The 24852-nt window shown below is 53.2% G+C and overlaps 1 protein-coding gene and 1 pseudogene across 1 annotated transcript; both read right to left on the bottom strand.

Annotated features, from left to right (window-relative positions):
* Window positions 1-481: 481 nt before the first annotated feature.
* NAT16 (N-acetyltransferase 16 (putative)) lies at window positions 482-6997 on the bottom strand. Its single transcript, XM_065919311.1, is given in 12 exon segments — window positions 482-514; window positions 516-621; window positions 623-872; window positions 875-957; window positions 959-996; window positions 1635-1724; window positions 1726-1842; window positions 1927-1959; window positions 2599-2694; window positions 2697-2806; window positions 2894-2997; window positions 6770-6997. Coding segments are annotated over 11 exon segments (1056 nt in total). The 5' UTR covers window positions 2994-2997; window positions 6770-6997.
* Window positions 6998-16738: 9741 nt separating this feature from the next.
* LOC136157413 (2-acylglycerol O-acyltransferase 3-like) lies at window positions 16739-20359 on the bottom strand (annotated as a pseudogene).
* Window positions 20360-24852: the final 4493 nt, after the last annotated feature.

The raw sequence follows: 24852 nt of genomic DNA, 5'->3' as shown, positions 1-24852 counted from the left end.
GACTCTTGAGAGTCCCTCGGACTGCAAGGAGATCCAACCAGTCAATCCTAAAGGAAATTAATCCTGAATGTTCATGGAAGGACTGATGCTGAAGCTGAAGCTCCAATACTTTGGCCACCTGATGCGAAGGGCCAACTCGTTGGAAAAGACCCTGATTCTGGGAAGATTGAAGGTAGGAGGAAAAGGGGACGACAGAGGACGTGATGGTTGGATGGCAAAACAGACTCAGTGGACATGAATATGAGCAAGCTTGGGGAGATGGTGATGGACAGGGAAGCCTGGCGAGCTGCAGTCCATGGGGTCGCAAAGAATCGGACACGACTGAGCGACGGTTGAACAACAGACTGAGGACCAAGAGCAGGGGAAAGGGGCGGAACTTGAAAACAGTAGGGGCAGGGCTTGGGGGGGGGGGCGGGGATCCGAGGAAGGAGGTGGGTCTAAAGTGCATTTTCTCTCCTCTCCGACTCGACTGGAGAAAGCCTTAGTTGTCGGCCTCCAGCAACTACTGTTCAGTTATAACCCTTGACCAGCGCGAGCCCCCAGCCAGCCTGGTGGAAGTCGGCCACCTGTGACCACAACTGGGGCGCCGGGAAGAGTTGGTACACGACGTTGAGGCTGAAATGGGCTCTGGCGCTGCAGATGCGACAGAAGCTGGCGCTGCCTCTGCGCACCGTCGCTGCTGAAGGCGTCGACGCGGAGGTAGCGCCACATGCTGTCGCCGCGGTGCGGGATGCGGGAGGGCGCGTGCACAGCGTGAGCACCGTGCGGGCGCGCGCGGCTGTCCACGCGCCATTCCAGGTCCTTGGCCGCCAGGAGGCGCAGGTTACTCTCATTCGGCCAGTAGGGCGGCCACTCCTGGGATGGTTCTTCCCGTCGCGCTGCAAGGAGGGCGACAGCAGGAGGCGTGCCAGGTCACCACCAGCCTCCCGGGGTAGCTGCGAGAAGACGCCGGAGGCCTAGCAGCGCCGACGAGTTGAATTGGACCAAAAGGATGCCCTGTGTGGGGCACGAGTGAGCACGGCTCTGGGCGGCGGGAGGGCCGAGAGCCTGGCGCCTCTGGGCTTCTCCACTTCCACAGTCACACCCATGGGCTCCCATCTGGGTCCCTGGGGAGGGCCGACGGTGCGAGGCCGGGTGGGGTAAGGTATGTGAGAGCAAGGAGGAACTAGGGGCAAGGCCTCCGAATACCTGGATCCCCGAGGACAGCAGAGATTGACATGGAGTAGTCGGGGAACTGGGGGTGTGGGCCTCAACAGTGGAAGCAGGGGAAGCTGACCTTGATAGGCCCCTGATCGCGGTGGGATGGGGAAGGCGGAGATAAAGGACAAAGGCTCAGATTAGAATGCTTCGGTCCCTGGACTGAGGAGGGACCCATGTAGGGGAGGCAGGGTCACGAAGCCTGGACGCCTGGGCTCCAGCCTCCCAGAGTAAGGATCGAGGGTTTAAAGACTGGAAGTGGAAGATGTTTGATTTCCCCTGGGCAAAAGGGCCTGGGTAAAGGACTGGGATTCCCAGGGCAGGGATCATGGGCGCCTCCACTGGGCAGAGCGGGCAGCTAAAGAAAGGCGGTGACTGACTGCAGGAGAGGGGACAAAGCCCGGAGGCTCCTTGAGGAGAGGGCTGGCCTTCCGAGCTCCTTTGTTCTGCTTGGTGATTAGGCGGAATTTCTTCAGCTTCCGGGGCCCCAGCTGATCGTCCCTGCTGAGTCGTGCCACTTTGATCCCCCGGGTGCTGTCTTACCAGGTGCGAACAGAAGTGCTCTAGCAGCCAGGCCACCCTCTCGCCGCGCTCCGGGGGCGCCGTCTCCCCGGCGTCGATCCCGTGTACCGACTCCCTCGCGATCTGCGATCGAGGCCATTGTTGGGGGTGGGGGTTGCTCTCGGTTCAAAGGACTCGCCTCTTCTCACACGCTGTGCACTCCATCGCTATCCCCCCGGGGCGCCAGGCCAGACCCGTGACCTGCCCAAGGAGCTCTCCTCAGCGCCCGGGTCTCGGATTCGAGAGCCTGCAGAAAGATCATTCCCGGGCGTCTCTCCCACCGCTTGAGATGCTCCAGCCCCCGGGAGCATCGGTCCCTGCCCGTTCGCCACGCCCCCTCGCATTGGCCCCACCCCCAGGCGCTTGCCACGCCCTGCTGCCTCTTAGCCCCGCCCCCAGCCATCTCTGAGCCAACTCTGCATACAGGCTCTCTTGCTGGGAGAGTTCAGTCTACTCAGGGGTCCGGACCCCATTCTAGCTGCTCCCATCCCCAGACTACTCCCTCTTGACTGCTCCCCTCTTTCTGTGCTCTTACCCCCCCCCCCCCAAGCTCCTCAAAAGAATCCTAAAATACTGAAGCTGTCATCTGTCTCTCGAGTTCCTCCGCCATTCCAAGCTCTCTACACATCCCCCACCCACCCCCACTGAGCAGGCCCCTGGATCCACACACCCTGCTCTTTGGTTCCAAAAGCCGAGTCTATTTCCTCAGCAACCGGACCAGGGCCGAGGAGAGGCTCTATTTGTCCTCTCCCAAAGACCCAAGCACCCAAACCCCTTTTCACCTGCTTCCTGAACCGTCGACTCTCATCTGTTCGCTGCACTTGGCCGGCACTGCTCCACTGCGCTGTGGTCGGGATCCTAGAGCCAGCTGTGGTAGCGGCTGGGAAGGTAGTCGAGGTCACCGTAGATACCCCCACCCCACACACACACACACCCAAGATGGCCAGCACCTCCTCAAATTCCCTTTCTGTGGCCACTATGAAGTCCAAAGGGCTGGCCTCAGCCTCAGACCCTGATCCAGACCTGGGCTTGGACCCAGGGACTTGGCCTTGGCCTCAGGACCTGACTCGGTCCCTAGCCCTGGGAGCTTGAACTCAGCCTCAAGCCCCGATCTGGAATTGGACTCGCCCCTGGCCTCCTGGGATCTCTGAGCATACCTCTGCATCTGGCTCGACATCTTTTTCAGGCTTAGAAACCTCTGAGGTGGCTCCATCACAGCTGGCTCCCAGCATCATGATCCTGCAGAAAAGAGAGAACCCAGTGCAGGGTTCAGAGCCCCCTGTTTCCACAGCAGGCCCCCTCCATGCGATCCACATAAGCTCTTCCTACTTAAACACCCCTTCTCTTCTCACAGACCCTGGGAATAGAGGGCTGGCCGCTCCCCTCCCACCACTAACTCCCAGAGCTCCCAATCTTGCACTGTTCCACCCTCTGGGATGCTCTTCACACACTCAGGACCCCTTGAATTCCTTGATCACTGACCACCTGTTCACCCTGGTCACCCCCAGAACTGAGATGAAGAACAGAAGGCCCCTGGGGGGGTAATAGAGGGACTCCACCACCCTTCAAGGGCTGCAGCACCTCTCTGTAGAATGACAGGTGAAGAAATTCCCAGCACCTCCACTCTCCCCAGGAGGGTTCTCGGAGCTCTGTTCCCCAGCTGGCGGAAAGTGGGGAAAGAGAGGGTTCAACTGCCTCCAACTCCCAGTACTGCTCATCTCAGAGCAAAGAGTGGGGGTGTAGACATCAGATCTCTCCATATTGCTGCCCCAGTGTCCTCCACCCCACATATTCAAACATAAACCAAGGAGTGGACAGATGAACAGTTCTATTAGAAAATGTCAAGCTGTTCCTCTCAGGGTGATCAAAACCACCCTTTCCTTCCTGTTTGAGTCTGTTCCCTCCTTTTCCAGAGGGAGACTTGGCTTCATTGCAGGGCTGGGTGATTATTTTGAAAAAAGCTCTGTTGGAGCTTCAGCAAACAAATATCCACCAAGATCACCTATCCCCTCTCCCCACTGACTTCACCTCTAGAGATGGAGTCCCCTCCTTTCTCTCTCTCTTCTTCTTCTTTGGAAATTTCTTCCTGTAATCCTTGTTTCATGTCCCACTCAGGCTGCCCCTGCTCTTCCCATTCCTCCAAGTCTCCTTTTTGGATCTCCAAGTCTCCCTGTGGATCTGCTAACCCTTTGGTATCCTGTTCGTCTTTCCCCCTGCTGCTCAGAGACAGGGCCAAAGAGAAAGCTCCCTGCCCAAGCCCAGATGACTCCTCATTTCTAGACCTCTCTTTTCCAGATCAACAAAATAAACCAATCAAATCCCCTCCTCTCTCTTTCAGCCAGGTAGAATTGTTCCCTTGTGTAACCTACATAAGCCTCAGTAACCAACATCCCAGGGGACACATGTGCCTGCTACTTTATGGGGGGCGATATTAATTTGATTGAGATTGAGAGAATGAATACAAGGATGATAAGGAAAATGCTGTCTCCTTTCCTGGGATCTGGCCCAGGGGGGTGCTTGAACTACATCTTCCAAAGTGCCCTGGGGCACAGGGCTGCCTCAGTCTTATAAAACATGATGGGTTTGGGAGATGGGACCAGTAAGGGCAGCAAGGGGTGGCTTAGGGGTGATTTCCTGGTGGCTCAGCTGGTAAAGAATCTGCCTGCAATGCGGGAAACCTGGGTTCAATCCCTGGGTTGGGAAGATCCCCTGCAAAAGGGAACAGCTACCCACTCCAGATATCCTGGCCTGGAGAATTCCCTGGACTGTATAGTTCATGGGGTCACAAAGAGACACGACTGAGCAACTTTCACTTTCAGTTTAGTTTCCATATCACAAACATGGCTTATGTAAATACGACATGCTTCCTATACCAGCAAGTTTCAAACAAGGGCTCCATCTCCTTTTTTTTCTTTTTTCAGTCTAATGATGCTCAAGGCTCTCCCACATAAGCTGGGGTGAGGTCAGATAGCTCAGGCCAGCACAGGCTCAGAAGATCTTAGAGCGGTCACTAGGGCCATCAGGGACCATCTAGCTCCATCCTTTCATGGAGATGAAATCCAGCGAGGCTCAAGATGGTTAAGATCTTGCCTAAGGTGACTCAGCTAGGCAAAGCCAGACGAAAAGTTCCATTTTCCTGGCTCTGAGGCCAGTGGGGAGATCTCTGACCCCAGCCTGAAGAGCAAGGATAGGAATGACTGGGTCCTTGGCAGGAGTCAAAGGTTCCAAGTGCTAAGGGCTGAGCTGACTCAGAACCAGAGATGAGCTTGCGAGAGGAACCCCCACTGCCATCTCTCCACTGTCAGCAATTTCTATGCCAAAAATGAGCTCAATCAGACTCCTTGTGCCAGGCTCTAGGAATGACGGGTCCCAGAGATAAGTAGGTTAGCTTGAGGCTCCCATTTGGATTTCCAGATAACCTCACCAGCAGTTCCTGAATCCCTGGAAGATACAAGCTGGTAGTTCAGTGATAACTCCAACAGTTCCCCACTGTTGCTCAAAGGGGGCAGAATGTGAGCAACTTGAAGACTGCCACACATGCAACTAGATGTTGCTTTCCCTCTCTCTTTCAAGGTGGGGAGACTGTTTCCAAAGAGTGTGTCTACATTCTCAGATACGGATATGTTTAACTGGAGGGGATTCCCAGGGCCACACGAAAGAAGAGGAGCTTGCCAATTCACCCTGCGTCTTTTCTTCCCCAGCACTCTCTACTCCTATTCCCTTTGCTGGAGATGGAAAGGCTCCAAGGTCCTTAAGCCCTGGGGGAGGTGGGTGCTGGGAACAAAGTACCTTAGGGGTTCCAGGCCAAGCCAAAACAGCCAGCCGGCCCCCACAACCCCGTTACACACTCTGATCCATTCCCACCCTCCAACCTGGCTCCTTGAATTATAACTCCCATTAGGTGTCCAGGCAGAGGCTGAAGCAGCCCTATGCCCCAGGGTACTATGGGAGATGTAGTCCAGGCACCCCCCTGGGCCAGGTTCCAGGAAAGGGAGCAGCATTTTCTTTATCATCCTTGTATCCATTCTCTCAGTCTCATAAATATGAATGATCCACTCTGGTGAGAGGATAACTGTAGTCATCCCTGGGCATGCCGGGAGCCCACCCCCCTCTCCCCTTCTCCCTCACCCCACACACCTGAAATATTAATGCCCCCGAGGTCGCTGCTTCTCTGAGCTGGAAGATGAAACGGAGAGAGGAAAGGCAGGGACAAAGAGACCGCGACTACACGAAGCGCCCAAAGAAGAGAGAGACAAGGATCAGAACTGAGGCAGAAGGGAGACAAAAGCCATCAAGAGAGGATCTGGGGGGGCACAGATAATGAGTCACAGACATGACACCTGGTGATTCAGAGCTCAGTAGACGCCAAAAAAAAAAAAAAAAAAAAAAAACAAAACCACACACCAAAACCAAAACAAACCTTCCTAGCTTGCACCCCCTCCCCAAGGAGACCAGAAATAGAAAGCAGAGTGACACACCCCCTTCTCCCTGCGGGTGTGTGGTGGGGAAAGGGGTTCAGAAAGGGGAAGAGAAAACCAGAGGAGAGGCTGGAAGAGAACAGACTTGAGGGCAGAGGCAGGGAGACAAGGCGAAGTGGGGCAGAGGCAGGGGACGAGGAAGATCATGGAGCTGGGGAGAGGGGGTGCTCCAGAGGGCCGGAATCATGGAGAGGGGGTGTTGTACTGGAGGGTCGTCCCGGTCTGTTGGGGAAGCAGGAGGCAGGGAGGTCCCAAAGGGAACTGTCTACTTGGCAAGGGTCGTTCCGGACACTGCCAGACTCTGGGGAACGGTGGGAGCCAAATGATGATCGGGTGAAGAAGGGAAGGCGCCTCTGAGCACCCGAACCAAGTCGGGTCTCAAGTTACTGTCATCCCCCGGACTGGCAGGGGTTGGGCCGTAGGGGGCGCGGCTGCTTGCTTCTCCGGAGGGGGGCGTGGCCTTCCGCTGTCCCCATCCCGCGGGGGAGGAGCACACCATCCTCCCGCCCCCAGACCCCGCTGCACCCCCCTACCTCTCCCAAGCCAGGGCCAGGGCCGGGATGCTGAGAAGCAGATCAAGGCCGGTCGCGCAGAGTGGGGTCACCTCGGAGCTCCGAGGGTCATATTCCGATGAGGCGCGGGGACCGGGCCGCGCCGTCCGGTCCCGACTCGGAGTTCTGATAGAAGGCGGGTTCAGCACCGCCGCTCAGAGCGGCTCGCGGGCTCGGGCTCCTAGCGCTTCGGGATTCGGGCGGTGCGAGTGGCTCCCGCCGCGACGCTCCAGCTCGGCCCCGGCGGCGGCGCTTGGAGGGGCGGAGACCCCAGCGATGCGGGGGAAACCCGGCGCGGATCTGGAGCGGACTTTGTTGCGGCCGGGGGCTGGCGGGGGCGCGGGGCAGATAGGGTGGCGGAGCGCGGGGGAAAGCGGAGCTTCCCTGGGCGGTGAGGTGGGCGCAGCTGGGTGGCCTCTAGGGCTGCTGATGAGACCCCCCCCCCGTTGTCCCTGGTGGGGAGCGGTACTGAGGGTGGGGAGGGTGGAGTGGAGTGACGGCTGGCAGAGTTATCGCATGGTGCCCGCAGCATCTTTAAGTTCGGTCCCGGGAGTTCCCCCCGCCCCTCTGTTCCCCTTATCCAGGGTCCCCAGCAAAGTCAGCCCGGTCCTCTGACCTCCGGCCGCCAGATTAGTAAGAGCAGCTGGAAAGGGGACACGGAGCCGAACACCCTGGGGACCCGGTCGGAGAAACTGATAGAGGAATCGGGAAACCCAAGACGGTTGGGAAGGGAGGAGACCCCAAGAGGCAGAAGCCGGGACACTGAAAGGAGCAGAGCGAGGCCTGCTCTGGGCCAGATGACCCCGGCGCCCCGGGGTCGCCGAGCAGCCTCGGGGGCCCCTCCCCCGCCCGTGGATCTCCGGCTCGACTCCGCTCAGCCGCGGGCATCTCACCCGCGAGGTCAGGCCGCAAGGCCCCCGCGGGGCAGCAGGAGTGCACGGGGCCGTACACCTGTGGACTTCCAGGGACACCTGTGGGCTTCCGAGTACACGAACACAGACCTCTGTGCGCACGGCCGGGCTCCTGTGCTGACGCCGGTGGGTGCAAGGAAGGGCCCAGCGCGCCGACTGGAACCTCAGGGACTGCAGGGTCGCCTCTGACTCTAATAAGCTAGTGGCCCAGACTCTTAACTCCTGGTGGGGGGCTCCCCACCCCCATGAAGTGAGGTAAAACACCTGCAGTTCTACCTGCAAGGATCCAGGAAAGGGATGGATGTGAATGTCCTTTAAAAATGCTACTGAGGCTGGGCCACCGTCCCTTGTCCTCCCTCCCACCTCCTGCCCAGCTCCCATGCTTCCTCTTCCCACCAAAGCTGACCTCTCACCTACCTCTTTCTAGTTTTACGCTTTCTAAGGTGTTTGCTCCACAACCTAGTAATCGGATCCCATTGGCTGAGCTAATGTGACAAGATGGAGGATTTGAAGGAGTTCCTGCACTCCCTCAAGCAAAGCCACCTCAAGAGTTAAATGGATGAGTCATCTCTTCAGTTCAAACCCAAGCAGGCCAATAGGTAAGTCTCCCCCATTTCTGATTTTTGCAACTGCTAACACACTATGCATCTCATAAAGCTGCGGTTATGGTGGAATATGTTCATTCTTGGGAAAGGACCTCAAAAAGCTAAAAGATGGAGGAAAAAGTCACCAGTGGCCGAATGGAGAGGCAATTGTACTCTCATTCCTTGCCTTTCTCTGGAAGCCTCCCCTCTGTCATCAGAAATGCTTGGATTGGTCCAACGTTCACCCACCTCCAGTTCTCTCAGCCAATCAGAATGGAAAGTTTCCCAAAATTCCAGTTCTCTCCTGTCCAATCTATAGGTGGTGCTGGATTCTTCAATAAAAGGCTCAAATATGGTTGCATTATTGGAATTTTCTCAGATATGAATGCTCAAGATTTAAATTCAATCAGTTGTTCAGTTCAGTTCAGTTCAGTTCAGTCGCTCAGTCGTGTCCGACTCTTTGCGACCCCATGAATCGAAGCACACCAGGCCTCCCTGTCCATCACCAACTTCCGGAGTTTACTCAAACTCATGCCCATCGAGTCGGTGATGCCATCCAGCCACCTCATCCTCTGTCGCCCCTTCTCCTCCAGCTCCCAATCCCTCCCATCATCAGGGTCTTTTCCAATGAGTCAACTCTTCACATGAGGTGGCCAAAGTATTGGAGTTTCAGCTTCAGCATCAGTCCTTCCAATGAACACCCAGGACTGATCTCCTTCAGGATGGACTGGTTGGATCTCCTTGCAGTCCAAGGGACTCTCAAGAGTCTTCTCCAACACCACAGTTCAAAAGCACCAATTTTTCGGCACTCAGCTTTCTTCACAGTCCAACTCTCACATCCATACATGACCACTGGAAAAACCATAGCCTTGACCAGACGGACCTTTGTTGGCAAAGTATTGTCTCTGCTTTTTAATATGCTATCTAGGTTGGTCATAACTTTCCTTCCAAGGAGTAAGCGTCTTTTAATTTCATGGCTGCAATCACCATCCACAGTGATTTTGGAGCCCCCCAAAAATGAAGTCTGACACTGTTTCCACTGTCTCCCCATCTATTTCCCATGAGGTGATGACACCAGATGCCATGATCTTAGTTTTCTGAATGTTAAGCTTTAAGCCAACTTTTTCACTCCCCTCTTTCACTTTCATCAAGAGACTTTTTAGTTCCTCTTCATTTTCTGCCATAAGGGTGGTGTCATCTGCATGTCTGAGGTTATTAATATTTCTCCTGGCAATCTTGATTCCAGCTTGTGCTTCTTCCAGTCCAGTGTTTCTCATGATGTACTCTGCATATAAGTTAAATAAGTAGGGTGACAATATACAGCCTTGACAGTTAGGGGCTGCAAAATAGTGATATTCTTGTTCTTTCATTGTTTTTTTTTTTTCTTCTTCTTTTTTCCCTAACTGAAATTTGCTTATAAAAGGAAAGTTGTTCTCTTCTACTATGATTACTCTCAGAGATAGTTTGTGATGGAAAGACTGGGTAGATGCTTGAATTTTCCCCTTTATTTGTTAACTTTTAAAATAATGTGATGGTTCCCCAGCATCCTTCAATGGTGATCAATTATTAACTAGCACCTTCTTCTATGTCACTTTAAAACATCAATTTATCAAAAAAGTTGGATAGCTTCAGCGTTAATAAGAACAATAACTGCGTTGGATTGCATCACATTATTTTGTGTTTTAGACATTATGTCATGTCCGACTCTTTGCGACCCCATGGACTGTAGCCCATCAGGCTCCTCTGTCCTTGGGATTTTCCAGGCAAGAATACTGGAATGGGCTTGCCATTTCCTACTCCAGGGGATCTTCCTGAGCCAGGGATCAAATCCATATCTCCTGCATGGGCAGGTAGATTCTTTACCATTAAGCCACCTGGGAAGCCCTAACGCATTACATTAAGCTTGTTTAAAATCCATGAGTTCATGAAGGTGTATGAAGGTGCTAGATCTTCAGGAAGTGCCGCGTGGATGCAGAGGGGAAGGTGTCTTGGACCAGCTTGGCAGGTTGGCAGGTCAAGGATATATCCTGGAAGTGAGACCCAAACTAAAACTCAAAAATTCCTCTCCAGATAACAAAGAAGGGCAGGGTCCCTCCTGCGGGAGGGGAAACCTGAGCTAAGCCCAGAGCTGAGAAACAGCCTGCTCTGCAAGAACAAGCAATGCTGGGTTGCACCCATCCTGTAGACAGGGACGGGCCAGTCAGCCTAGGGCTTTTAAGCGGGAAAGCGACAGATTTGCCTTATGAGTAGAGGTCGCCCTCTGGTGGCTACACGAAGAATGGCAGGGAAGGAAGACGTCCTGCCAAGAGGCTGTGCTTACAAGGCAAGGGGATCACACCAGTCAATCCCACAGGAAATCAACCCTGAATATTCACTGAAAGGAATGCTGCTGAAGCTGAAGTTCCAATACTTTGGCTACCTGATTCGAAGAGCCAACTCATTGGAAAAGACTCTGATGCTGGGAGAGACTGAAGGCAAAAGGAGGAGGGAGTGGCAGAGGATGAGATAGATGGTTCGATAGCATCACAGACTCAAAGGACATGAATTTGAGTAAACTCTGGGAGACAGTGGAGGACAGAGGAGCTTGGCACCCTCCATGGAGGACATGTACTGGCATGCTACAGCCCACGGGGTTGCAAAGGGTCGGGCATGACTTAGTGACAGTACAACAAGAAGGCTTAGATTCATAAACTGGACTCTTCCAGATCGGAGGAGAACTCACACAGTTCGGGGAGTCATTACTGAGATACATGGGAGGAGAAATGGTGCAGGGAAGCTCCTTAATGGCTCTGAGAATAGATCCTTTAGGAAGTCTAGTGATCCATCTTCTCTCCATGCACCTAGCACATGCATTTCCCCAAAGAAATGCTCGCAAATAGCAAATGTTTGTTATTGCCCAACCAGGAAAATTCCTTTTCTAATTTGCATAAGGACCACCTCTCAGTGGATGCAACCCCAGACACAAGCAGACAATACTTTTGCGTGTCTGGGTTGGGCTCTGTTTGTGGAGTGTCTCAAATGCTGTGCCAAGGAGTTCATACCTTCTAACAATGAGGATCCAGCACCAGTGAGTGGGAACAATGACATGATGAAAGCAGTGCTTTAAGAAAAGCCATCTCTCATCTTGCCAGCGTGAGAAGGTGTTAGATGGGAGATGAGAGGCAAGAACTCTGCTCACTGAAGAGTGGTCCCAGAGGAAGTCCACAGGAGGGATGGGGGCCTGGAGTAAGAGAAGAAGCTAAGAAGCACATAGAAGGAAGCCAGGAGGCCAGGAAGTGTGACTGGCTTTCTGGAAGGTGCAGAGAGAGGAAGGAGGTGAAGGTGATTCTGGCATCCCCAACATGGAACCAGGGAATGATGTTGTCTGGTGGCAGCAGGTAGTACAGGATATAGAACTCATTGGATACAAAGATTCTAGGCTTTGCCTGTAGATAGGTTGGCTTTTTCGGCTTCCCTGATGGATCCGATGGTAAAGAATCTGCTTGCAATGCAGGAGACCAGGTTCCATCCCTGGGTCAGGAAGATCCCCTGGAGAAGAGAGTGGCAACCCACTCCAGTATTCTTGCCTGGAGAATTCCCTGGACAGAGGAGCCTGGCGGGCTACAGTCCTTGGCATCACAAAGAGTTGAACATGACTGAGTGACTCACACAAACACACACACACACACACACACACACACACACACACACACACACACACAGGTTGGCTTTTTGGGGCCAGAGGGACGAGCAGTTGGGGAGGACGTACAGGGGCTAGAGCTCAGGCGAAAGGACCAGTGGAAGAAGTGGGGAGAAGCCCACTTCAGGGTCTGTATGTGTTGCAGTTGAGTGGGCATGGCGCTGGGCACAGGGCTGAAGTCTGACCCAGCGGGATTCTATCTGGGGCTGGAGCTTCCTAAACAACTGTAAAGATGCCCTAATCTCCCCTAACCTCCTCCAGCCTCCTGGGTCAACTCCTCTACCAATTCTAAAGACTCTGCCCCAGCCAAGCCCTTCCCCGTGCTGACCCATCTCTGCTTTCTCTGAAAAGGCTTCCAGATGTTTGCTTCTGGCTCCATGCCGGGTGCGTGATCAAGCACCCAGCAGAGAAATCCAAGGGTTGTGTAGCCGGGGAGCCAGTGGGTGACAGACAGTTCTCCTCAACCCACACACAAATACGCCAGAGCTGCTGTCCTAGAAGCTTGAGTGCATCTCATTCACTTCCCAGGACCATCCTGTGTAAGTTCAATTGATGAAAGACTCAGCTGATGTCCTTGTGAATTGGGTCACAAGGTCTCCCTGGTGAGGGGCTTCCTCGATGGCTCAGATGGTTAAAAAAAAAAAAAATCCACATGCAATGCAGGAGACCCAGGTTTGATCCCTCAGTTGGAAAGATCCTCTGGAGAAGAGAATGGCTACCCACTCCAGTGTTCTTGCCCGGAGAATTCCATGGACGGAGGAGGCCTGGTGGGCTACAGTCCGTGGGGTCTCAAAGAGTTGGACACGACCGAGGGACTAACACTTTGACTTCACTGTGTTATATTTCAGTAAAAAGTTTAAAGATCCCACAACTCTGAAGTAAGTAGCTCCACGGTACCGGGGGGAGACAGGCTTGTGTTAAGTTAAGTCACTTAACAGGCTAAGTGACTTGGCCAAGGTCACGGTCAGTTGCTGGTGCCAGGTCTGTGGGACTCACTGCTGGATTCTCTTTCTGTGCTGACCACCCAGTGGCCCTTTCTCCCTGGGGCTTCCCTATTGGTGCTGAGATGGTCCATGGTCCACTCTGGGTCCACAAACCCAGGTTCTTAGTCAAGCCTCTTCTTGGAAATATATGTCATCCAGTGCAGTCCTATCTCTGCTCCCCTGAAATGACCAGTGTCACAGCATCAGGGCAGCCACGTGGCACACTCCTCTTTGAGGACCCAGGACCTGGAGGCTGGAACCAGAAGGAACAGGCTGCCTCCTCTGAGGCCTGGGCTCAAACGCGTCCTGTTTCGTCTTGATTCCTGTGAGGGCCTGGGTCTGGGTCTGAATCCATCGGCCAGGCTGACAGTTGAGTTGAGGGGTTTAGTTCCAAGAGTGGAACCCACATGACAGTGGCTGCTGGGACTGATGTGCAAAACGCCATTCTGGGGACTCTCCCCCTGGTCTGGTGGTGAAGAAGCCACCATGCAATAGAGGGAACAGAAGTCGGATCCCTGGATGGGGATCTAAGGTCCCACATGCTGCAGAGCAACCAAGCCCACACAACTCCTGAGACTTGCAACTCTGGCCTGGCAGCGCTCGCGTGTCACAGTTGGAGAGCCTGAGTGACAGAACTGCTGAAATCCACATGCTGCAAGACCCAGCACAACCAAATAAACAAATAAATGTGCAATTTTTTTTAAGAAGACAGTGAGCACATCCATCATGCCCCAAAGTGTTCTAAACAGAAAGGCCATTTGAAATGATTTGCCTGGTATCTCTGTCCAGCGGGCTGTGCCCCTTGCCTGGATGTGGTCTGTGCTCTGCATGGACTCACGGGAAGTTGTGCCAGGGCCCTGCCACCGTGACTCTACTCTTCTTCACGCCAGGCTGCGGCTCCTTAGACCAAGTCTCACCCAAGACAGATGTCTGCTGCAGGAGGGCTAGAAAGCCAGATGACAGGAGGGAAAAGGGAGTGAGGGGACATTTCCTGTGCCTTTAGAGAGGCTGGGGTCAGAGCTTGCCTGGGGAGGCTCAGCAATGGGTGAGAAGTATGGCCCATGGCTTCCTCCCAGTTTTGGACCACTTCCTGGAGAGAGGTGCACCCTTAGAAGGGGGATGGTGGTGGAGGAGGCTGCCTGTGGCCGGTCACATGGGACAGGAAGGAGACCAAGCTGGCAAGTCATCAGCAGGCGGCACTTACCTGACTCAAGAGGGCCCTGGAGGGACATTAATGGGAGTGGCACACCTGTCATGTTTCCAAGTTTCTCGGCCCAGCACACTTCCAATAATCCTCAGCAGTAACAGTGCATCCTCTTTGGCCCACTCACCTCTGGACGCCGAGTCCCGCTTCCAGACCCAGAAGGCTGATCTTGACCTTCCTGCGCTTTTCTCCTTCGTGTGGTGCCCCCCCACCCTGATCCAGATGCTTTCCATGGAGGGTCACGTCCCCTTCAGATTCTTGTCTCTCCATTGGCATCAAATCTGGCCCCTTTTCTAAGAAACCCGCCCAACTGGCATCATGGGTCTTGGGAACACTTTTCCCCTTTGATTACATCTCTGCCTCTGGAGCTTGTCTCACTTTCTCACTGAACTCCTTGGCTTCTACCCCTCTCCAGACTCAGGCCGTCCCCACCCGCCCTGCAACCCATTTTGTTGGTCTTGGATTTCAAAGAACTGATGGGAGATGAAGTCCCCTCCTCCCTCCCCCACCCCTACTCCTATACAAAGGTCTCCTTACTCACCTACCACCTGGCAGAACCCCACTGCTCCAGAGAAAGACATCTACTGCTCTCAGGGAGGAGGATCTGATCCTTGCATCCCAGCTCTTGGTAGCACCCCTCAGGGTAAGAATCTAGGGAAAAACACATACAGTGCTGATCTTGAAGTCTGGGCTCTTCATGAATATACAATAAATAGGTCCTGCTTTCCAAAAAGGATCAGAGCAGATCACATGCAATGTTTTCCAAGCCAATGGTTGAGAAGCAACTCTTGAGCCCCTTTCCCATCATAAGATCAGAGTTGGGAGAAGAAAGATAAAGGGGTTTGGGGAGGACTTTTAGAACCCTACCTGAAAAGGGGAAGTCAACTAGGTTGGTGGAGAAAGGCTTCAAGACTCAAAGGACCTTGGGATGTCCCCAGTGTTTAGGGGCTGTGCTTGTGTGAGAAATGGAGTGGCTGACTGGATATGCCCATCCAAGAAAGAAGGCTGGACAAGTGGATGACCCCAAGTGTATCCGGGCCAAGGATGCCCAAGCCTGGAGCTGTTTTCTTTTCCTCATCCTTCTCTCCCATTTCTCTCCTTATCCTCTGACCTGGGAGAGTGATGGAGTTCCTACAGGGAAACCTACATTGAATCCATGGGCAGAAAACCAGGGCCCAATGCTGAGGTACAGAAGCTCCCAGGGGACCTAAGGGAAAACTCCAAAGAAGCCATGAGAAGACTCGCAAGGAAAAGAAATTAACTTCAAAGACCTGGAGCTCAGAGAACACATTGCTTCCTTAGGACAGAGCAATCAAGAACTTGGGGGCTCCCTTTTTGCTGGTGAGCAAGGGAGTGACACATCCCTCCACTGCCTCTATTTCTGGCCAAGCAGGCGCCCCCCAACTCCCACCCACCGCTTGCCACCAACTCACTCGCTCTAGACGGGAAATTTCTGTCCTTGGTGAAGACTGAAGTGTTGATTGCTAATCCCACTGAGCTTTTCTAGGTACCAACATTAGTGAATGTAGAACTCATCTATCACCTGAGAAGAGTCCAGATAAGTTACAGGACTGCCCAGATTTTTATCTAGCGACAAAAGAAAAATTCTTCCACTGAATAAACTCTCAGAGATGGCAGAAGACAGAAGTGCACTCAAGTTACATTCGAACAAGTTCTTCTCGTTTAAGTTATGGATCCGGACAAAGCCAGTCAGCAAATAGGACGGACACAAGTCAAAGGATGCTATGACCTCATAAAGTCACTCAGACTGTTTCAGTTGGCCATCTCCTTTCCTTCATGCTCTGACTATGATGATGAAGGTGAGGATCATAGTAAATTCACTGGCTCATATAACCAACCTCTGTACTAAGTCTTAATAATTAAATCTTAATAATTTTATCCTCACAACAGTTCTCTCTATTTGAGCAAATGAGTTTACTTGGACCTAAGGCTAGGCTTGCAGTAGGGCTGCAAGCTGGTAAAATAAATCCCTACTTCATCTGGTCTCCCAGCCCCCAGGGAACATGAAGGATGGGAAGAGATGCAGAAGTAAGCTATGTTCTTAACTCTATCTTCTCTGTCACGGGAGATCGGTCTAACACTCCCTACACGCAGGTACCCTTGACCCTTATCAGCTTTTGTTCATGGTATTTCACCATCTACCCTATTGACTCTTCCTATCTAACCTTGTTCACTCTTCAAAGCCAAGCCCTCTGGGGAGCTCCCCTCCCTGACAGCTCCTAGCTAAGGACATGCCTTTATTTACAGAGGGAGAAGGGACCCCACCAAAGGAAGAGACTTAAGCAAACTCATGCAGCAGAATTAAGTTTCTGGGAGGAAGAATGTATGGGTCTGATACTCGGTCAAAGGCAGAAACTGTACCCATTAGGATAGAGGTGGATTACATGTGGGCATGCTCACACAGAGAGAGAGAGCCTGAGTTCTGCAGGCATCTGACTCTACCAAGCAGTGGTGAAAGAACTGGCTCTTTTTGGCACAGTAGCGTGGCAGTAGGTGGGGTTCTCAGGCGCTGGGATCAGGGGCTGGGGGCAGGGGGCAGGCTGGGAGGGGCGCAGGGGTGAGGTCAGGGCTAGATGAAGGTGAGGCGAGTAGAAGCCGGGAGGCCACAGCTCTCCTTGTGCTCCTCGAACAGTTGCTCCAGAGCCTTCATGTACAGCGTATGATAGTGGTCCACCTGCTCCTCGGTGGGCTGCGGGTACTGGGGCACCGGGATGGGGCGGCCCACTGCAGGCACAGGGGGACTCAGGTCAGGGGAGAGGCCTCGGCTGCACACACAGCGGATAGCGGCCTTCTGCCCTGGACACGGGCACTCACCCACAGTGGTGATGGGTATGGCCAAGGGCACCAGGCCCCAGGACTTGGCTGAGAAGAGACCACGGCCCCAGAAGATGCAAGGAGAGCAGGTCAGGAGCTTCTTGATGGTGACCTGGAACAGACGCTGCCAGGAGTCTGGGGCAAAAGCCTTAACTCTGAAGATGTCATTCTCCCCAAAGGAGTACACGGGCATCAGAGAGGCGCTGGAAATGTGGGGAGACAAGAGAGAAGAGGGCTGGGCAGATCAGGGGCTCTAGGAGTGCCCTCACATTCCTCCCCCACAGGTTCCCACTTCCCAAGGCCATCTGAAGCAATGACAGGGGCTATGAAGAAAGATCTGGAAGAAGGGACTTACATTTCTTAAGAGGAATGTGTACTGGGTGGTCCTATACACATATTCTCATACAGTCTCAACAAGGTGGCAAAGTGAATATTAACTCTATTTTGCAAGTAAAGAAGCATGCAAGGTCTTGCTTGTGAGAAGGTGTCATAAAAGAATGTGAGCCAAGGGAGTCTGAGCCCCAGGGTCCAGCGATTGGCACTGTGACCCCGTCTCTCTCTGCGTGGGAGGAAGCCTGGGGAAGGGGCTCAGGGCTGGGCAGCCAGCAAACACTGAAGGGCTGCCCAGAGCGCCCTCTAGAGGTGGTCACCGTGTAAGCTCTGGGGACACTCAGTCCATATCCAGAGGGCAGGTGTGTAGGGATGGAGTGTAGATCCCCAGAGACACTCTGAGGTTCTGACCATTGGAGGCAGCCCCGGTTGGGCGCCCACTCATCCGTGCCTCAGTGCCAGGCGGACAAAACCTTTACGATTCCAGTGAGTGAAGTAGTGCTCCCTGGGATGGCATGCAGGGCCTCGTGGGCTCCCCCGACCAGAATAAACAGCCTGGCCGAGCTGGGGCTGGGACAGTATAAAATCCAGGCTCTGCTGGCTTGTAGAACCTAGTCCTGTGGACAAGAGCGGGTGCAGGGACAGCCCAGTCTCCACTCCTTGGCTCCCTAGTCCCTCACCCCGCCCTTTAGCTCAGGAAGTATTAGACATCATCCGTTTCTTTCCAAGCTCCCCACCCCGCCCCCCGTCCTTGTGCCCTACAGCGCCTCTCCCGGCAACAGTACAGGACCCTTGCTCCAAAGTCACTCCCTGACCCCCACTGACAAATGTTCATGCCAAGTGCCTGTGATGGGTGGTGAGTGGGTGCCACTCAGGCCGGGGCGGGGTTGAGTTGCCTTCTGTCACTCAGTTCAAGACTCACCACAGGACATAACATGGTCTCGATAGCCTGGGAGGTGGACCAGGCCATTCAACCCAGCCACTAAGAACCGAAGGCCTGGAAACCCCTGAGAGAATCCAGTGCTCTCCGTGACAAAGCTACAGACGCATCTGATGCCCACGATCTCATATGCGTGGGTGACTAGCACACAGGTCCGCTCTGGGGACAGCTGTTTTCACCAGCTGTGGGGGCAGGAGGTAGGATGAAGGAAACAGCCGTGTCGGCAGGATACCAGCTGAAAAGACTTCCCTCCCAAGCAACAGACTTCAGAGTTCAGGATCTAAGATGGGGTCAAAGGCACAAGGGTCCAGAGGGGTCTGGAACACCACCCTACTCCCTTCCCTGTTGCTTGAACTTAAGAAGTGAGTGGTCAAAATTCATCATAGGGAGGGGTGTGTAGGTGGAGAGGGAGGAGTGGAGCATCCCTTGGAGGGTGACCTGTTACCTTAATGGGGAAATAATCCCTTCAGTGTTTCCAAACCTGCCTGTTCCTCACCCACTCATTACGCCTTCCTACTTGGGCAGAGTAATAAGGGTGGAAGAATTCCCGGAGATAACCATTTATCACCTCTCACTACCTGGACTCTTTAGCACTCACCTTGGTGGGGTGTATCCCGGTCCAGAAATAGCCATACCAAGTAGAGAACAGAGAAACCCCAGAGTGAGGTGCCGAGGAGGAAGAAGACAAGATGGGAAAAAAAAGGGCCTGGAAGAAAGATGAGAAAGAAAAATGATTTAGATCTTGAAACCACAATGACTGCTCCTCTCCTTCTCAATGAGGTCCTCGGTCCTCTCCCAGCTGGGCCTCTGGCCCTTCCCTCCTTTTGCCCTGGTGTCCAGGTAAGTGGGGCTCCTGCCTCTCCCCCGCCAGTCTCTCCCCTCCCTCCTTCCCTAGAGGACCCCTGCCCAGCTCCCCTTGCCCATGAAGAGGAAACAGCACGTATTGGAGATGCTCAGAACTTCTAGCTGTTGTTTCTTCAGGGTTTCCATGCTGTGGGAGGGCGGAGGGCTGGTGGAGACTTTCCATTGCTCCCCTTCTGCCAGCAGGGTTCCAGGACTCAGGGGGAAAAAGCATGAAGGTTACAGTAGGAGTCCAGAAAGCCTTTCTGGTCTGAATGGACAACCCCTGGGGCCTCCTGGCATGGCTTGTAGGGGGCTGTGTGGAGGCAGAGACTCTTTTTTTTTTTTTCATTTATTTTTATTAGCTGGAGGCTAATTACTTTACAATACGGTAGTGGGTTTTGTCATACATTGACATGAATCAGCCATGGAGTTACATGTATTCCCCATCCCGATCCCCCCTCCCACCTCCCTCTCCACCTGATTCCTCTGGGTCTTTCCAGTGCACCAGCCCCGAGCACTTGTCTCATGCATCCAACCTGGGCTGGTGATCTGTTTCACCATAGATAATATACATGTTTCGATGCTGTTCTCTCGAAACATCCCACCCTCGCCTTCTCCCACAGAGTCCAAAAGTCTGTTCTGTACATCTGTGTCTCTTTTTCTGTTTTGCATATAGGGTTATCATTACCATCTTTCTAAATTCCATATATATGTTAGTATGCTGTAATGTTCTTTATCTTTCTGGCTTACTTCAGTCTGTATAATGGGCTCCAGTTTCATCCATCTCATTAGAACTGATTCAAATGAATTCTTTTTAACGGCTGAGTAATATTCCATGGTGTATATGTACCACAGCTTCCTTATCCATTCGTCTGCTGATGGGCATCTAGGTTGCTTCCATGTCCTGGCTATTATAGACAGTGGGAGGCAGAGACTCTTGATCGGGAGCCCCAGAGGTCTTCAGCCTCCTCACACACTGATCACTGAACCTCTCCCCTGAATGGGGCTGAGAGGCAGGTTGGGGGCTTGCCACTGAGGTGGCCCTGGGGTACATTAAGAATCTTATGGGGGAGGGGTTCCTGAAGGAGACAGAGAGCCCACCTCCCGGGTCCCAGGCGAGACCATGTGATCTGGTGTGTGGCCACCTGATTGTGGACGTAAGCCCTGGGTCTGTTTTCAGATCTCTCGGAGTGTCTGGGTTACTGGGAGGTGCCTAGACACTTGGACCTCACCTCCAAGCACAAACACACCAATACCACACATCCGTTCCCACCTTTAATTTCAGTCCCCTCCATAGTCATCGAAGGGGCCGGTGGCAACCTAGGTGAGGAGGAGGTGCCTGCTGGGGACACTGTAGTGAGCCTCGTGTTCTTCAAACAGCTGTGCGAGCCATTCCACTTGGACAGTGTGCAGCGCGTCCATCCGCCCTGGAGTGGACCCCCTGATTCCTTGTACCAGAAGGGGGGCCCCACTCTACGGGAACAGGAGATAAGAGATGTGGTTGCCATTTTTGTTGTTCAGTCAACAAAAACTAAGTCATGTCTGACTCTTTGCGGCCCCATGGACAGCAGCAAGCCAGGCCTCCTTGTCCTTCACCATCTCCCAGAATTTGCTCAAATTCTGGTCCATTGAGTTGGTCATGCCATCCAACCATCTCATCCTTTGTTGCCACTTTCTCCTCCTGTCATCAATCTTTCCCCAAATCGGGGTCTTTTCCAATGAGTCAGTTCTTCGTATCAGGTGGCCAGAGTATTGGAGTTTCAGCCGCAGCATCAGTCCTTCCAATGAATATTCAGGATTGATTTCCTTTAGGATGGGCTGGGTTTGATTTCCTTGCAGTCCAAGGGACTCTCAAGAGTCTTCTCCGACACCACAATTCAAAAGAATCAATTCTTTGGCGCACAGCCTTCCTTACTGTTTTCCAGTACATGACTACTGGAAAAAACTATAGCTTTGACTACATAGCCCTTTGTTGGCAAAGTAACGTCTCTGTTTTTTAATACGCTGTCTAGGTTTGTCATATCTTTCCTTCCAAGGAGGAAGTCTCTTTTAATTTCATGGCTGCAGTCACGGTCCACAGTGATTATGGAGACCAGGCTCCCTCCCTCCCAACAGATCAACTGGGACAGAGTTCATGGCTGGCACCTTAGCCAAATGCCAGCCAGGGCTTGCGGGCCACAGTGAGGATTTCAGGCCCCAAACGTGGACCTTCACCTCCCAGTGAGGGGAGGATGCAGGGGGTCTTGAGCCCATTGTAGCAGGCGGGCGAGCGGGCCGGGGAACAGGGCAGGTAGAGGCTGGGTCTCACCGACGACAGAGTGGATAGACCGGAGGAAGGACAGGAGGGGGCCCAGCAGGACCACCCTCAGCGTCTACTGCAGTGCTTTCTGTGCCCATCTCACCCAGGAGCTGGTGGGTTTGGAAACAGCTGGAAGACCTTATTCTCCACACAAGAGAAGATGGAACCAGGGATGCGCTGGGAGGGCAGGGAGCGCCAGACTTCTGGCCCTGTGGGCGCTGGGCTCCTCCCCCCTAGTGCCGCCCCAGAGGCGCCCACCCGTGGGCTCCTCACTCATGTTCCAAGGCCAACTTGAAAAATCCCTTCTTCTTGTGGATCAGCAAGCTCTGCTTTGCCTCCAGGGTGCCCGCCAACCCCCACCGCCCCCCACCCCGCTCCCTGGACCCGAGGTCAAGTCAAGTGACAGGAGGCGCTGGCCTTGTCAGAAGACACCAAACCTGGTGAGGAGGGCAGAGGCAGGAAGATCTGAGCCTGCGTCTTCCAGAAAAGAGGGAGGAGGGCATTGGGAAAGGAGAGTGACTTTTCACCAGCTGGGGACACAGGGCGCACACCCCAGGTGGAGGGGGGCGGGTACTAATGTTGGACTTTGGGGGTGATGGTCCCAAGAGTCTACTCAGAAGCCCAGCTCCCACGCAACACAGAGTTCCACATGGGGAGAACATCTCGGACATGCCTCCAGACGGCCTGCCGCGGACCCAGGCAGAGCCACGGCCTCCTGCCCAAGATATGTTCCTGTCTCTATAGAGCCCGTCCAGGTTGAGGACCGCCAGGCCTGGCTCAGGTGTACAAGGAGCGAGGCAGCCAGGCACCCCTAAGCTGGAGGTGGGGTGTGTGTGTGAGGATTCTGACTTTAGAGGTTTAAGTCCCAGGTCTCCCTTTTACCCCCCTCTGCCACTCCGTGGCTTCAGGCCCATCTGTCCTGAAGGAAATCGTCATCTTTCTCACTCCCTGAAGGACCCAAACCCAGCGATCCCAGCCCCGCCTCCCTCTCAATTGGCATCGGGAAGCAGAGAGCCAGACCCAGGGGTCCTCAGGGCTTCAGGGGCTCACCAAGCTCCAAAATGGAGAAGACCCCTCGCAGAAGGGCACACACCTGGAGATCCAGGTGGAGGAGACTGGAGGAGGCTGGCCTTCTGCAGAGGGAAGTCACAACACTGCGTCTCTCAGTTTTCCATCTTTTGGCCCAATCTCCTGGCCCTGACCCCTGACCTGGGTTCTGCTCTCATTTCTGCCTCCTTTGATGATGAGCACCCTGGACAATGGTGAGCCCCGGCAAGGAAGGGTTAACCACTGTTTGGCTTTACAGAGCTGTGACCAAAAGGGGAGGCCAGGGGTGTGACGGGGGAACCTGGGCGTGAGGAAAGTGCTTGGATTTTGTGGAGGTCAGGACTGGCTCCCTGTGATGATAGGCTGGGCCAGTGGGGGATGACCTATGTGTGTGTACCCTGAATGGCAGGGCTCCCCATTTGTCACCCGGGCCTGACCCCTGATGGATAGAGGGCCTGCAGGATGATTTATTCCCTAAGGAGCAGCTTAGGCCTCTGTGGGGAGACCTCCAGAGGGAAGGACTTTGTGTGAATGGCAAAGTATTGGGGAGTCCCTCAAAGAGAGAGCTAAGTTCATTTATATCACTACAAACGACCCAAATTCATTCATTTTTATGGCTGAGAGTGTTCCATTGTATACACGTACCACATGTTCTATATCCACTAATCTGTCAGTAGACGTTCAGGTTGCTCCCATGTCTTGGCTATTGTAAACAGTACTGCAGTGAATATTGGGGTGCACGTGTCCTTTCTGACCATGTTTTTCTCCTGATAAGGAGAGGGTTTGCAGGGTCATATGGTAGCTCTATTTTTAGATTTTTAAGGAAACTTCATGGTGTTTTCCTTAGTGACTGAACCAATTTACATTCCCACCAACAGTCTAGGAGTCCCTTCTTTCCAAAAAAACTCCAAAAAATCCTTGAAAGGACCCAAGAGGGAAAGAAACTAACTTCAAAGATCTGGAGCCCATTGCTGTCTTAAGCCAGTGCAGTTAAGAACTTTGGGGGCCATTTTCCCCTCCTCTGCCCCATGCTCCAACCTACAGGGGACCAGTCACCAGAAGCTGGAGAGGGAGGGAGAGAAAACACTTCCCTCCTTCCCTTTCTATTCTCTCTTCCCCCAACTGCCGCTTCTGGCCAAGCACACACGCTGGATGCACCTAGTTGGGCCTTGCTGGAGATAGGAAATTGCTATCCTCAGATGAAGATACAAGTGTTGATTGATACACCAACTAAACATTTCCAGGTACCAACATAAAGTGAATGTAGAACTCATCACCTGAGAAATACCAGGTAAGTCACAAGAGTGCCAAGATTTTTTTAACCCAGAGACAAGGAAAATTCTTCCACTGAATAAATTTTTGAAGACAGCGGAGGATAAATAGACTTGCATTTAGTTATGCAACAAGGTCCAACTTAGTTCCAACAAGACTTTCTCATATAAGTCATGGATACAGACATAAAGCCAATCAAGAGATTGGACTGACACAAGTCGAAGGGTGCTATCACCGTATAAGGACCCTCAGACATTTCAACTGACCATCTCCCATCTCATTGGGCAGGTACCTGTGATGATGATGGTGGTGATGGTGATGATGGTAGTCGAGTCGTTGGCTCTTATTTTGTCAGTCTCCAGTTTTTAAAATGTTAAATGTTGGTAATTTACACAAGGATGGGAAGAGATAGAGAAGTAGGTATATTCTTAACTGTATCTTTCTATCACTGGGGATCATTCCGATCCTCCCTACTATTAGGTACACTCGACGCTTGCCAGCTTTTGTTCATGGTATTTTACCATGTACTCTGTGAAAGTCGTTCAGTAATGTCTGACTGTTTGTGATCCCATGGGCTATACAATCCATGGAATTCTCCAGGCTAGAATACTGGACTGGATAGCCGTTCCCTTCTCCAAGGGATCTTCCCAACCCAGGGATTGAACCCAGGTCTCCCACATTGCAGGCAGATTCTTTACCAGCTGAGCCACAAGGGAAGCTCATGTACTCTGCGGTCTCCCCCTACTTAAATCCTGCCCACTCTGAAAGCTTACCCCTTGGGGGAACTCTCCTCTCCAACTCCATTCTGATGCTCAAGAACTCTTAGCTAAGGGGATGCATTCATTTACAGAGGGAAAAGGGACCCAGCCAAGGGAAGAGACTCATGCAAGTTCATGTAGCAGAATTCAGTCTCTGGGAGGAGAATTCAGGGCCCTGCAGCAAGTCTGTATCAATTAGGGTGGAGGTGGAACACAAGTGGGCAGACTCACTCCTAGAGAAAGGTTCCACCAAGCAGTGATGAGAGAACTGGCTTTTATTTGCACAGTAGTGTGGAGTCAGTGGGGGCTCTGGGATCGGGGGCTGCGGGGCAGGTGGGTGGGTGGGTGGGGCTGTGAGGTGCGCAGGGGTGAGGCCAGGG

The sequence above is a fragment of the Muntiacus reevesi genome, chromosome 2 (genome assembly GCF_963930625.1).
Source record: "Muntiacus reevesi chromosome 2, mMunRee1.1, whole genome shotgun sequence".
NCBI lineage: Eukaryota > Metazoa > Chordata > Mammalia > Artiodactyla > Cervidae > Muntiacus > Muntiacus reevesi.
This window is presented reverse-complemented; position numbering and strand designations above follow the sequence as displayed.